The sequence below is a fragment of the Podarcis pityusensis genome, assembly GCF_964106645.2.
Source record: "Podarcis pityusensis genome assembly, chromosome: 7".
In the NCBI taxonomy this organism is placed as follows: domain Eukaryota; kingdom Metazoa; phylum Chordata; class Lepidosauria; order Squamata; family Lacertidae; genus Podarcis; species Podarcis pityusensis.
The window spans coordinates 67,477,921-67,492,161 of NC_138031.1; the positions used below are offsets into that span (position 1 = coordinate 67,477,921).

General features: G+C 43.6%; 1 protein-coding gene across 1 annotated transcript in view; it reads left to right on the forward strand.

Moving 5' to 3' along the window:
- WRNIP1 (WRN helicase interacting protein 1) overlaps positions 1–8,791 on the forward strand; it is a 47,876-nt gene extending 39,085 nt beyond the window's left edge. The window contains exons 5-7 of the mRNA XM_081014848.1: positions 5,189–5,344; positions 6,317–6,396; positions 7,977–8,791. Of these exons, the coding sequence (XP_080870974.1) occupies positions 5,189–5,344; positions 6,317–6,396; positions 7,977–8,252 (512 nt within the window). The 3' untranslated portion in view covers positions 8,253–8,791. The remainder of the gene's footprint in view (positions 1–5,188; positions 5,345–6,316; positions 6,397–7,976) is intronic.
- The last annotated feature ends 5,450 nt before the right edge of the window (positions 8,792–14,241 follow it).

Below are 14,241 nucleotides of genomic sequence, written 5' to 3' on the forward strand. Positions count from 1 at the left end.
TTAAAAATAACTTTATAAATGAGGCTTGTCTTATACATGGGTAGTGCATTGGGGGGACGGGCAATTGGTTGCAGCCACAATCAGGAGATTCTCAGTGTTGATTGGGCATTTGAGTGGTGGCTGCGGCAATGGCTGCTGTCTATTGGCTGCCGCTGTGGCAATTGGACGGGTGAATTGCGTCTGGTGGCGGTGAGGGGGCATATGATTGGTGCCTTTGGCAATGCGTGTGATCATGCGGGTGAGCGATATTCAGCAGCCCCCCCAAAAAAGCTGAACAACTGTGGGCATTCCCCCCCCCCAACAGCTTAACAACTCTTGGTAAGCTCCCCCCCCATTTTCTTAATTTGGAGTCCCCAAAATAGGGGACATCTTATACACAGGGGCATGTTATACACGGAAGAATATGGTAATGCGAAGATTTTGGCTGTGTGCGTACACACTTCCCCTTCCATGGTATTGGGATTCTCCCTGCAAAAGAAATACAGTGGTACCTCAGGATGCGAACGGGATCCGTTCTGGAGCCCCATTCACATCCTGAACAGAACGTAAGACGCAACTGTGCATGCACGGATTGCGTTTTGCCTCTTCCGCACATGCACGTGATGTCATTTTGACCGTATGCGCAAGCGGCGAAACCCGGAAGTAACGCGCTCTGTTACTTCCAGGTTGCCGCAGAGCGCAACCCGAAAATACTTATCTTGAAGCGTAATTATCCCAAGGTATGATTGTAAACATTTTTTAAAAAATTTTACTGGGAAACCTCTAAGTGCCAGTTTGTACAACTATAAAACAATGAGCAGGGTGGTGGTATAATGACTACTGCAATCAACACAAGATAGTTTGCTCAAGGACATCGTCCTCTTTCTTTGTTCCTCCCTATGGAAATGTGCAGATGGGGACAGATTTAAGTCGTTTGCATACGGTCTTCTCTTGTACATTATTTACTACAAAGCTCGATGACGTAAGCGCTTTAGCAATGAAATTTCAGATTACCATAACGACGTTCCAGCACTCAACCGCTGGTATATCACAAGTGCCCCTTTAGTACTGCGTTTGCAATTGTTCAAGAAAAAAAATCTATTTTGGAAAGAGAAGAAATGAGCACTGAACTACTGATAACATTACAAGTGAACTCTTTATTTACTGCGTTTGCTATTGTTTAAGATAAAACCTATTTGGGAAAGAAACTACTTGTGCCATTTTTATGGACGTTTATTGTTTGTTTACAGATAGTTGCCTTAGTGATATTACCTTGCGTCAGTTGCGGCTTGTACAACCAGCAGACTCAATTGATAAGGATTTTCCTGGATGGGGCCATGTCAAGCTGCGTGGGTTGGGGTGTTGCATGTCTGAATGCTTCCCATCTGGGTGAGATGTCTATGCATTGAAATCAATAATGTTGGGGAGAAGGGATCAACTGGCCTTCTGCTATTTTGCTTTGTGCAGAGAATTCTTGGCACTGGGGTACATTCAGATATGTAGCAAGGACACAGCTGCAGCTGATGTCGTCATTCTGATTCTGTTGGTTTGCAGACTCTGGGCCTCATTACGTTATCTTGATACCATCTTCAGCAAAAGGGATGAAGGACAGACACAGGACTCTAAAACAGTAGTGTTTACCATTCTAGGTTTCAGTTACGTGCCATCATTATTGTTAAAGCAGGAATAAACCTGACACAATATATGGATATGGTTTTATTGTATGATGTAAACTGTTTAAAGAGCCACAGCAATGTTCTTTAAACTCTGGCCTTCAGAACTGGAGGAGACCTAGGGAAATTGTTAACCCCCAACATGGGCATTAGTCCACCATGATTTGTGGAATGGTGCTTCACATTTACTAAAAAATCTGTCATTTATATACTTAATACTTTGCTGTTGGCAGGATGAGTTAAGAGTTTTCATGGCTTTTTCTTCGAAAAAACATAGTATCGTTTAAATGCAATCCCTGCCGGTGCTCAGTATTGACATTCATACCAATACTTAGTTGAAATTTTCAATTATTTGATTTATTTTTGGCACTCCTTTTTAAGGAAATGAATTTTGCAATTTGCTTATGTCAGAGCACCTGCATATAACCGCATGCGAGGATCCCTAATTTGATACCAGCTCTTGCTAAATTCGTGACTTGGCACCATGACGTGTCACAAACGCTGGCCATTTCTGTCTGTCTTTGCGGTGGAGATCGGAATTGGAGATTGCGCTATGAGGATTAGGCTTGTCTCCTTGTATTTAACTAGTTACGTGCTAGTATTTAAATAGTCTTTGAATGAATGCTGTTCATGTATTCTCAACTCTGAGCTTCGTTCTGTTGCCGGAAGTGGCATTTTTATCCATTTCCTGACCAGTAAAATATGTTTTCTTAGTGATACAACGCAAACTATTTCTAAAATATTTTGATGAGAGAAGGTTCTTTTCTAAACTTTGTACAAAATATGACTGTGACGGTGATTGCGGGGAGGATGGCAAGAAAAGTGCAACGAAAGCGGCCATTTTTCTCTCCCTAGTTGTTAACCATGATAATTATTATTCCAGCTTCTGCCCATCATAAATAGTGATGCACAATCTTATAGAATTTGGCCAATGGACTGTCTTGCAGTGGCTGAGAGCAGACGTTAGATTATGTGGTGTTTGGTCTCATTTCCAAGTTATACTTGGGTATAGTCCTTGCTGGCATGAAGATACAGTCACTCCTCATATTAGCATGGGTTCATATGTGTACTTTTAGGAGTTTAAGATAAGTACAGAAGACTTCACAAGTCAAGTGAAGTACCGCACTTACCTGAACATATTGGCACAACGCGACCTAATCCCTATCCTTGGAGAACTCACTTTTTACACCCATTCATTGTGAGTGCTTTCTGCTACTCTTCTCCTTCTTTCTGCTTCCTGATTTTTAAACATTTACCAGGCCATAAAGTGGCCCATCCTTTTGTCCCATGACAGCTAAGTTTATTCAGGGTTCTTTGGTGAGGGACTTTTATCAAAATCGTTTTGAAGTCCCAGGTACATTTTCTTCATACAGCCATACCTCGGGTTGAAGTCGCTTCAGGTTAAGCCTTTTTGGGTTGCACTCTGCAGCGACCCGGAAGTAACGGAGCACGTTACTTCCGGGTTTTGCCGTGTGCGCAGACGCTCAAAATGACGTCACGTGCGGAAGCGGCGAATCACGGTACGCGCGGACGTGGGTTGCGTTCGCTTCAGGATGCGAACGGGGCTCCGGAACGGATCCCGTTCGCATCCAGAGGTACCACTGTAGTAACTACTATCCCCATCACAATATGGGTCACACATGTTCATCACTGTAACGTCAGGAAACTAAGCTTTTCATACGACTTCCTTTTAGGTCAGAAGTGACTACATGCAGCTGTTTGAGCTTGGTACCTTCCTCCTCATAATACGAGGCTCCCAGATTATAAAATAAAATAAAATAAAATACAACAAATGCAGTGTGCAGTGAACACTCAGGGAACTGGAAAAGTGGAATGCAAATAGAAGCTCGGTGCTGTACAATGATTCTAATTTCCTGGTTCATGGAGAAGCTATTTTAAATGTCCCCAGATTGCTGCCCATAGAATCAAAGGAGAGATCCAATATTTTAATATAGCTGGGCTTGCCGGTCCGTCTTCTCCACCCACCTCTGCTAAAATGTAAAGGAAACCCCGCCCTTCCAACAAATAGCTCAACGAGTACTGAGCATGCTCAATGAATATTTCAAGTGGCTTAGAAACACCGCATGAAAGAATGCCAGCTGGGGGAGAAGAAGGGCGGGGGGGGGGGACAGGTCACACTGCCTTTCTCAACATTTAAAGGCCATCTTGGTTTTAAGAGACCAGGCGACGCCATTCCCAGGACTGCGATGAGACTCCCAGCTGCTTGGTTTATTGCCGCCTGCTCGAGTTGAAAGCCTGAATGCTGTGACAGAGCACAGACACGCTGTTTATATTGGCCTGATAACGATGGCATACCAGTGGGCTTTTTGTGTGGAGCGCTATTAAAAATAGCTGTCTGCTGGCCTTGTGTGTCGTAGAAAGAGACCACCCTGGAGACAAGCGGATAGGGAAATCCCACTTCAGAGGGATTCAGGCTTACGCCTTTGCTAATGAAGATACAAGTGGTTCCGCCTTTAAATTCTAAGGCAGGAGGGTACAGATCCCATACTGTTATGCGTTGCTTCTAGTCTATATAACAAAACACCTGATAATCATTCCATGCATCGGGCAGCAGTTTGGGGCTGTGTGGAAAGTGCATAGCGGTACAACTTCACACCGTTGTATTGAATAATTACTTACTTACTTATATTTATGTTTAAAGACACATCCAGTGCTTTGTGATAAAGATGTACAGTGGTACCTCAGGTTACATACGCTTCAGGTTACATACGCTTCAGGTTACAGACTCTGCTAACCCAGAAATAGTGCTTCAGGTTAAGAACTTTGCTTCAGGATGAGAACAGAAATCGTGCAGCGGCAGCAGGAGGCCCCATTAGCTAAAGTGGTGCTTCAGGTTAAGAACAGTTTCAGGTTAAGTACGGACCTCCGGAATGAATTAAGTACTTAACCCGAGGTACCACTGTACATCTGAATGAACAGGAAATTTTGAAACATTCTGCTTGTAACTGAAACGATTACAGTTGCGCGTGAAACCTACAAAGACTTACAGAATGAACAAATCAGACCTCGATCAGACCAAGGGTCTGTCTTGCTCTGTAGTCTTATCCCCTCTTACAAACAGGGCTTGCTTCCGGGCATTTGGTAATTGGAAACTTCCTGATTTTGGACCTGGAGGCTGCATGTAGGTGTCAAAGCTAGTGGCCATTGATAGATCTGTATGCTGTGAATTTAAATAACCGTTTCAAAAGACATCTAAACTAGTGGTCATCAATGCTGCTTATAGCAATTTATTCAAAGCATTAACTGGACCCTATCGTCTGTATTCCCTTCCGACTGTCTTGAATGTTTTTTTCTGGCAATTTATATACTGATTCATTACAGTATTTTCTAGGTGGTGTACAAGTACTCAGTTAAAAAAAAGGATAAAAACCAGATAAATTGTTTCTTTCTTTGTTTATATCCTACCTTTTTCTTCCAAGGAGCTCAAAATCATGTACTGCCAGTCAGTTGCACTGAATGACCAAGTTTGTTGTGGAGGGTGTGATTTTTATCTATTTATTTATTTTTCTGAATAGGAGAAGAGCATTACAACTGCATCTCTGCCCTCCATAAATCTATGCGAGGCTCTGATGAAAATGCCTCTCTTTACTGGCTCGCCCGAATGCTGGAAGGTGGTGAGGATCCGCTCTACGTAGCAAGAAGGTTGGTAAGGTTTGCAAGTGAAGACATAGGTGAGTTACTTAAAGCAGACTAGTTTTATTGTCTTATTTGCTTTTTAGATACTGCTGTGTGGAGCTATGTTTTAAGAGACGATGGGAGTTGTGGTCCACTGGTGCCCCAGCCCTGCTATAAAAGAGTTCATTTTAATATGCCCTTGGGAGAGGGTGGCAAGGAACAGAGTCAACTCTCGCTTACTTGACATTGGAAGGTCCTTCTAGCCGTGGCTGGGCAAGCCTCTGCTGACTGGCTTGTAAGCAAGATTTGGGAGGCTCTATGTAGAGTGGACATGGGTGGCGCTGTGGTCTAAAACACAGAACCTAGGGATTGCCGATCAGAAGGTCGGCGGTTCGAACACCGTGACGGGGTGAGCTCCCATTGCTCGGTCCCTGCTCCTGCCAACCTAGCAGTTCGAAAGCACGTCAAAGTGCAAGTAGATAAATAGGTACCGCTCCAGCGGAAAGCTAAACGGTGTTTCCGTGCGCTGCTCTGGCTCATCAGAAGCAGCTTAGTCCTGCTGGCCACATGACCCAGAAGCTGTACGCCGGCTCCCTCGGCCAATAAAGTGAGATGAGCGCCGCAACCCCAGAGCCGTCCACGACTGGACCTAACGGTCAGGGGTCCCTTTACCTTTATGAAGAGTGGACCCCTAATTGAGTGCATTCACCTCTTCCTCACTGCTGTCACTACTTGCTCGCTCTCTTGGCCCCAAACTGTGTAGCTATCCAGGCAAAGAGGGCACGGAGAATTTTGCTTCTTCTTGCCTAGCTGTCCATACTCACTTGCTTGGAGGGCACAAGTGAACAGATAGCAACAGAGAGGGTCCAGTGGGTTCCAAGAGCTTGTAATGGGCCCTCTCCCGACAGCGCCAGCCCCCTGACAACAGCCCTGACATGACAGTTGGCTTAAGGAATAAGATGGGCACTGTATGGAGTATTACATTGCTGACCGTGATGTGCTTTCTAAAATGTAATTTTTGGTTGTAGGATTGGCTGATCCCTTGGCGTTAACCCAAGCGGTGGCTGCTTATCAAGGCTGCCACTTCATTGGAATGCCAGAGTGTGAGGTAAAGTTGGTATAAATTTACTTCTATAATTGTCAGCATCTCAACCACTAAATGTTGCCTGTGAATCCTGGAAGACATGCTCCCTGCTTTGCAGGCCTTTTCCCACCTGGTCTGGGAGGGAGGGACGCAGACTGACTCCAGCTACAAAAGCTGAGATCGCTGGACAGACTCTTGGGCTGGTGTATTTCTTAGTGGAGGCTGTTGCTCTTGATTTTAATCTTTTGTGTCTTTATTTTAGATCTTCTTGTGATTTGTATGAAAATTGTTCGGTTTGGTTGTTTATTAGTACTTTTGTCATGTTGCAGTTACGTGGTTTTTTCATGTTGCAAGCCACCTTTAGCATGGTTTGAACTGAAAAGGAGGCATACAGATAAAAGTTGTGTATATGTTACTCTCACCTGCCACTTTCAGTTTCTTCTGTTTTATCAGTCTGGTTGTAATTAGGCTTTGGCTACCGACTAGTTAATAAAACCTCTGTTGAGGGAGCTGCAGGGCTATGGGCCAACTTTAAGGTTTTCCTATTCTCTGAATATATAAAAACCCAAAACAACCTGGAAGCAGCGGACTTAAAAAGATCACCTTATTCCTTATATCACTGCTCAGTCTTTGCGATCCACCACAGAAGCAAGGTCCCAGTGTCAGATTGTCCTCTACAAGAAATTGTGCATTTTGTGTAGTGGGCTTAGGCAACTCTCTAGCTAATGAAATTAATTCGGCACCATCTGTAACGAGTTTTAAATCTGTTTATCTCAGAAAGCCTTACAAAAACGCTTCGCCGTTTTTTAGTTTCTCTTGTCACATGACCCATTTTGTACTCCAGTTTCTTCAGTGCATTTTGATCTTTGTTTTTGTTGTTCTGGGTTTAATTTGAGATTTTTGTACAGGCACATACACTAATGGCCAGAATTGTGGAAACCTTTTGGGGAAAGTGTATCTCTGAGGTTTGATGACTCATAACACCACTTTTTTGGAGTAATACCATACAATTATGTATCAATGGAAAGATAATTTAATGAAGAATGTAATGCAGCAAAGTTTGTTCAATTATCTGTTAAATTATCTATCAAAAGTTATAACCAGAAAAAGGAAGCACAACTTGCTTAGGTTGAGATGCAGTAGGTTTCCTTCATTTGAATGTAGCCAGTGAGCATGACTGTTTAGAGATTCAGTCAGGTATTATGAACCATCAAACCTCAGAAATACACTTTTTCCAAAAGGTTTCCACAATTTTGATCACTAGTGTACATTTGTATGAGTGTGTGGTTTAGAAATGAGTGAATAAAAATAAAATGAGTTTCCAATTCATTATCGTTTCAGTATCACTGTGTTCACATGACCCATTGTCAGCTGCACACTGTGAGTGACACTATAAAACTGGATGTGGGAAAACTTGGGCCTTGCTGAACTTCACTCTGGGAAACAGGGTGTCAGACTAGCAGAGGCCAATTCAACAGGAGTCTTCTTATATATTATGTTCTTCTCTTTATTAGAAAAGATACCTGGCGGCCTCAGTAGCAAGCGTTCTGAAAGCGCTTCGTATTATTTCAGTCTATTTTTCTATTTTCTCTTTCGTTGTACAGGTCTTACTGGCGCAATGCGTGGTCTATTTTGCCAGAGCACCAAAGTCTATAGAAGTGTATGGCGCTTACAACAACGTCAAGGCATGTCTGAGAAACCACCAGGGACCTCTTCCACCTGTTCCTTTGCACTTGAGGAACGCACCAACCAGACTCATGAAAGACATAGGCTATGGCAAAGGTTATAAATATAACCCAATGTATAAGGAACCTGTGGAGCAGGATTACCTGCCTAAAGAACTGAAAGGGGTCGATTTTTTTACACAACAAAGAATGTGATGACCCTACGTGCAATGTGGTGGCCAGCTTTCTCCTGCCACACACACACATGCACACTTAAGTTTAATTTTGCAATAATTTCTGTTTTAACTCCGCCATGTTATCCAGGCACAGAATTATGGTTTTGTGAGGTAAAATATATCAGAAGTTATGGACTTTGTGTAGAAAATGGATGTCCACGATCTGGTCTACAGTTGTACATGTTTTAAAATCAACTGAAATCATTGGACATAAGAAAACATATCTAGGTCAGGCAATGGTCATTATTTTTTTAAAAGAAAACATTTGGGACACAATCTAGCCTAGGTTAGGAACTTGTTCTATACTGAATGCTCCCAATTAAATCACTTAAATCACTTAAAAGGGGCCTTCTTCATGCCGTGGGCTTGCTCGAAACTGAAAAAGGACTAGGTTAAAAGAATAAAAATTCTGCATTTCCACCTTGATATAGAAAAAGTAATATGACGGGAATTTAACCCACTTGTCAGATTATTTTTGATACTGTGAAATTTTGTAAATAAAGGTTGATTTAAAACTTTCTTAGTGTCTGTTTTGTTGAAAGTCAAGATCAGTTTATGGTGGTGTGGTTCTTAACACTATTTTAGCTATTCTGCTTCCCACTTACGCCTCTTGCCTCTGAGCGAGTGCCATTCTGTTGCCAGCCGAAACTCCACATGAGGTTGGGGAGAATTAATTTTCCATAGCTTTATGGATGCTTGGCAGATTTCAGTCTCGTACACCTGTTGCGTTGGATTGCTGTGGCCCTGTTCTGTGGTATACATCAGTAATTCCCAAACTCGATAGTGAAGCCCAAAGCATTCATGTGGAAGGTGGAGGAGGCTGCCCATTCTCTCTCTGCATGATTTACAGCTCTGTCTTGGCTTCTTTTCAGTCAGCACCTGCTTTTTGGGGGGGAAGGAGGGAAAGGTTAGGGAAAACTCTTGCTGTGTCTTTCATTGGAGAGTATATTTTTGATGCAGCAGAATAATCATGTCCTGGAATGGGGGCTGCTCATTCTGTCTCTGTAAGAATTACTGGTCTGCATTTACTTCCTTCCATTTATAATGCGTGTTCAGAATAATGAACAAGGAGTCCCAACAAAGCAGTATGTCAGTCAGTCAGTCAGTCAGATTTTCATCGTAGCCAATGGCCACTAAAATCTTACTCAAAAAACAAAGGGCACAGTCCAAGAGTAAATTAAAACATCTATTTTCAGTGAAAAGGCAGGATATTTTTCCTTACTTTGTCCACTCAGAGTGTCCCCTCTGGGTTCCTGTGTGTGTTTCATTTTAGCTGATTTAATACAGATTTGTTTAACGTTACTATTTTTCTTCTTTAAATAATTCCTACGTCCTTTTATTGGTAGATGGCTTGAAACACTTATTAGCTGCCTCCATGTTTCCCTTAGCGGCATAAAATGGGGTATAAATATTTTAATAAAGGGGCTTTGGGGGGGGTGAATGCACAGTACAATGGTACCTCGGGTTAAGTACTTCGTTCCGGAGGTCCGTACTTAACCTGAAACTGTTCTTAACCTGAAGCACCACTTTAGCTAATGGGGCCTCCTGCTGCTGCCGTGCCGCCAGAGCACGATTTCTGTTCTTAACCTGAAGCACTATTTCTGGGTTAGCGGAGTATGTAACCTGAAATGTATGTAACCTGAAGCGTATGTAACCTGAGGTACCACTGTAGCTGGATCTCGGAGATCTCCCGAAAATGCCTTTTTAGTTTTGGAAAACACCTACTATTTTCTGTTTTTTTGAAAATGATTTAGGGTAGCCTTTGCGAACCAGGGAACCCTCAAGAGGCTTGCTGCGCTGATGGCTGTTGTTAAATTTATACACTGCCCGTCCTCTCAAAGGAGCCCAGTTGTAGTCCTGAACATCTGGAGGTCTGGCAAAGGCTGCTTTAGCAAGCTAGTTCGTTGTACTCTTACTTCAAGCAGGAACAGGAGATGGGATAACCGTGTGCTGGAGAGATTGGCATCTGAGGAAGGGAAGATGACTTGAGATATAAGCCACAGTGGATGAACCCCTACCAAGAGCTGACAGACAGGAATCCTGTAGCATTTTCTGCGGCCAACTGCATCATTTATTCCCACATTTGTTGTTGGGCTGGTTCCTCTAGCCAGATCTATTGGCAAACCGAAAGGTGTTCTCAGATCACAGATATATGTGGACTGGCATACCTGTTTTTTGTCACTTCTTAAACTGGGCTCTGTACGCGAAATACATCACCCAATCCAGCATACTTACTGCAGAAATCGTGGTAGTCTGCTCATCAGTATGTGCTTCCACGGTGATGGTTTGTGTTAAAAATTGCCTCCAGATTATGTTGAAGAAAGTTAAAATTACACAAAAGGGGGAGATAATGTACAAATTGTATGCATAGCCTTCCTTGTGTGCTTAATCAGTTCTGCAGCCCCGTAGCTGCCACCGAGGAACCGAAATATATCTGCGCCAAAATTCTCCACTGCAGACAAATGACATCCACAGCGAACCTTTTTCCTTTCTGAGGGTTTAGAAGAAGAAGAAGAGTTTGGATTTCATATCCCGCTTTATCACTACCTGAAGGAGTCTCAAAGCGGCTAACATTCTCCTTTCCCTTTCTCCCCCACAACAAACACTCTGTGAGGTGAGTGGGGCTGAGAGACTTCAGAGAAGTGTGACTAACCCAAGGTCACCCAGCAGCTGCGTGTGGAGGAGCGGGGACGCGAACCCGGTTCCCCAGATTACGAATCTACTGCTCTTAACCACTACACCACACTGGCTGATATTTTATAATTTCTTAACATTACTAGAGCTCCTTCTGTCCACAAAGTGGTCCCAGGCCTACAACCACTTACAAAACAGAAATGTAACGTGTGACATCATATAAACTTCAGTTGTTTCCCTTTAAGCCAAACTTAGATTCAAGGAAGGAGACGTCAACTTTCTGGTAAGCACCCAGAAGTCAGTGTGGTGTATAAGGAGCCAAGCCATCTAAATTTCATGGATACTCAATTCAGCCTGCTTGCACTATTAAGCATCTGGAAAACAACGCCCTCTCACTGAGCATGCGCCACGGCTTAACCCAGGTATGTAGCATTCTGCTGCTAGTAACTTGACCTCGCGTCGCCTCATTTTTAGCCCTTTTTAATTCCTCTGAGGACACACTTGAACTTTGGCCGGTCATGTTGTTTTCTTCCAGAGCGAATAAAAATGGGAGGTTACAGAGCGTGCCCGTATCATATCTAATTTCAGCAAACTTTGCGTTAAATGGCCAAATGTCCTCCTCATAACTTGCCTCATCAAGATTTATTTTTTTTTAATGGTATGCACTGTCAAAAAGCGACGGAGCAATGGCAGCTGGTTTCATCCTTGCCTCTAGGAACTCGCAGTAAGTGAGCTGTTAATGTTCAGGGTTCTGCTGTTTTACTCCCAAAAGGCGGTGGTTATGTTAGCTCAGCCATCTTCAGCCTGGGGAAAGCCTGAAACATCTGGAGGGCACCATAGTAGTGAAGAGATTTGAAAGGTCACCTTAAGCATTCACAGGCATTGTACTAGACTCTTGTCTTTCCATTGTGTGATAGCCAGCGTTGTACAATAGGAGATCTCTCTCTCTCTCTCTCTCTCTCTCTCTCACACACACACACACACACACACACACATACACAACAGCCCCAGCTCCAGAGGATCCCCCAACTATCAGGAACAGATTTGGAGGATGCATGGGGGGTGGTTGCAGCTGGGAGAAGAGGAACAGGAAGCCCCATTCCATGAGGAAAAGTCTGTTCTGCTTGTGGACAGATGCAATCGGATGCCACCAATATGTTTAAGGGGAAACAGGCAGATAAGTTTGGATAACTAAGAAATTGTAGAATCAGCAAAAGGCTCAGTCAAGGTTTGTTAATTTCCTTTCAAACTAAATCTGTGATCCTATGAGCTATTGTGCTGAAGGACAATAGTGTCCTTCCCTTTTAATTTACTAACCAATAAAACACAATAAAACCACCCATGTTTGTATAAGCATATAAAAGCTTTAAATACTCTTTAAATGTGATTCAAACATAGAAAAATCTTTTGGTTTAAATATGGATTACTAACCCAGATCCCAACCCATATAGTTGACTAACCGTATACTAACCCAGATCCCAACCAATGTTGCTTTCACAGCAGCACGTAATCCGTCTCTGCTTCCTTAAACCCTAATTTTGGCCTTCTATTTTGAATCACATGATCCCATCTCTTGAAAATTCTGCAACAGTACAGCCAGCCTCTGCAGTATCACAACTCTTCAACCAGCCACGATAGTTTTTCCAGCCAAGTCGTTTGTCTTTGGTCAGTTGCACATGTTCATCTTTTAGCTATGCATGTGAAAAGTTTCACCTGTGGCTTTCCACACATTGATCTGCTCTTAAAGGCACAAAAACGGCTGCATTTTTCTGACAATTTAGCAAGCCTAACAGGAACTTAACAACCTATGCCACGAAGGCCTTAAAACAGACACAGAAGGAGTGTTCGTGCCATTCCTTGGGCTTGTACCCCAGCTTTGCCTCTCTCCTCTAACACGTATTGTGGGAATGTTCAGGGATGCAGGAGAGGGTATATTGTTTGATACTATCCCAGGCAATCACCAGGTGTCATCTTGGGCCATGTACACAGTCCTGCATTTACCCTGCATCCAGTACACTCCCAGCACTGGTTTAGGGACACAGGTGGCTTGCTTTTCAGAAGGTTGCCGGTTCGAATCTCTGCGACGGGGTGAGCTCCCATTGCTCTGTCGCAGCTTCTGCCAACCTAGCAGTTCGGAAGCCCACCAGTGGAAGTAGATTAATAGGTACCGCTGTGGCGGGAAGGTAAACAGCGTTTCCGTGTGCTCTGGTTTCCATCACGGTCTCCAGTTTCACAAGAAGCAGTTTAGTCATGCTGGCCACATGACCCAGAAATCTGTCTGTGGGCAAACGCTGGCTCCCTCGCCCTGAAGCGAGATGAGTGCTGCAACCCCATAGTCACATTTGACTGGACCTAACCATCCAGGAGTCATTTACCTTTAACCTACCTAAGAAGCAAAGTACACACAACAGCAGTCATAATTCATACCTAGCCTGTCGTTTCTTACATAGAATTGTATTTTGATGCATTCCTCCACCCCAAAGCAGCTTCAATTCAAATTGAGAAAAGCAATCACCTAGCTGTGTTTTAAGCCAGTAATGTGTACATGGCCCTGCCACAGATTCTGACCATTGCAAGTGATCTTCTAGAGCAGCAAATGCATTGGGTGAGAACTGTCACTAAAGGATTACTCCAAAATGCATCGTTTTGTGTTAAACTTTTCTTCAGCCCCTGAAGCTTCCCTCCCTACTCCCCCCCCCGCCCCCGCAAGAAAACAAAACTTGTATTGAACCTAGGCAGCCTCCGAATGTCATCTTGGTGACCTGTCGCATGTCCCAATCACGCGTTCCACAGAATTTCTTGGCACAACGCATTAAGCTAAGCCGGATTTGCAAGGTGCCAGACTCAAATGTGTAACAAGGCAAATATGTTTGCAGAAACGTGATAGTGCTTCTTTGACAGAAGCTGTATGAGCCATGGAAATTGGAACTCGGATGAACAAAAAGCTAGCACAGTGACTAGGGCCCAATGGCCAGGGGAATTGAATCCAACTAGTAGAAAGTCCATCACCTTGCCAACAAAGGTCTGTATAGTTAAAGCTGTGGTTTTCCCAGTAGTGATGTATGGAAGTGAGAGCTGGACCATAAAGAAGGCTGATCGCCGAAGAATTGATGCTTTTGAATTATGGTGCTGGAGGAGACTCTTGAGAGTCCCATGGACTGCAAGAAGATCAAACCTCTCCATTCTGAAGGAAATCAGCCCTGAGTGCTCGCTGGAAGGACAGATCCTGAAGCTGAGGCTCCAATATTTTGGCCACCTCATGAGAAGAGAAGACTCCCTGGAAAAGACCCTGATGTTGGGAAAGATGGAGGGCACAAGGAGAAGGGAATGACAGA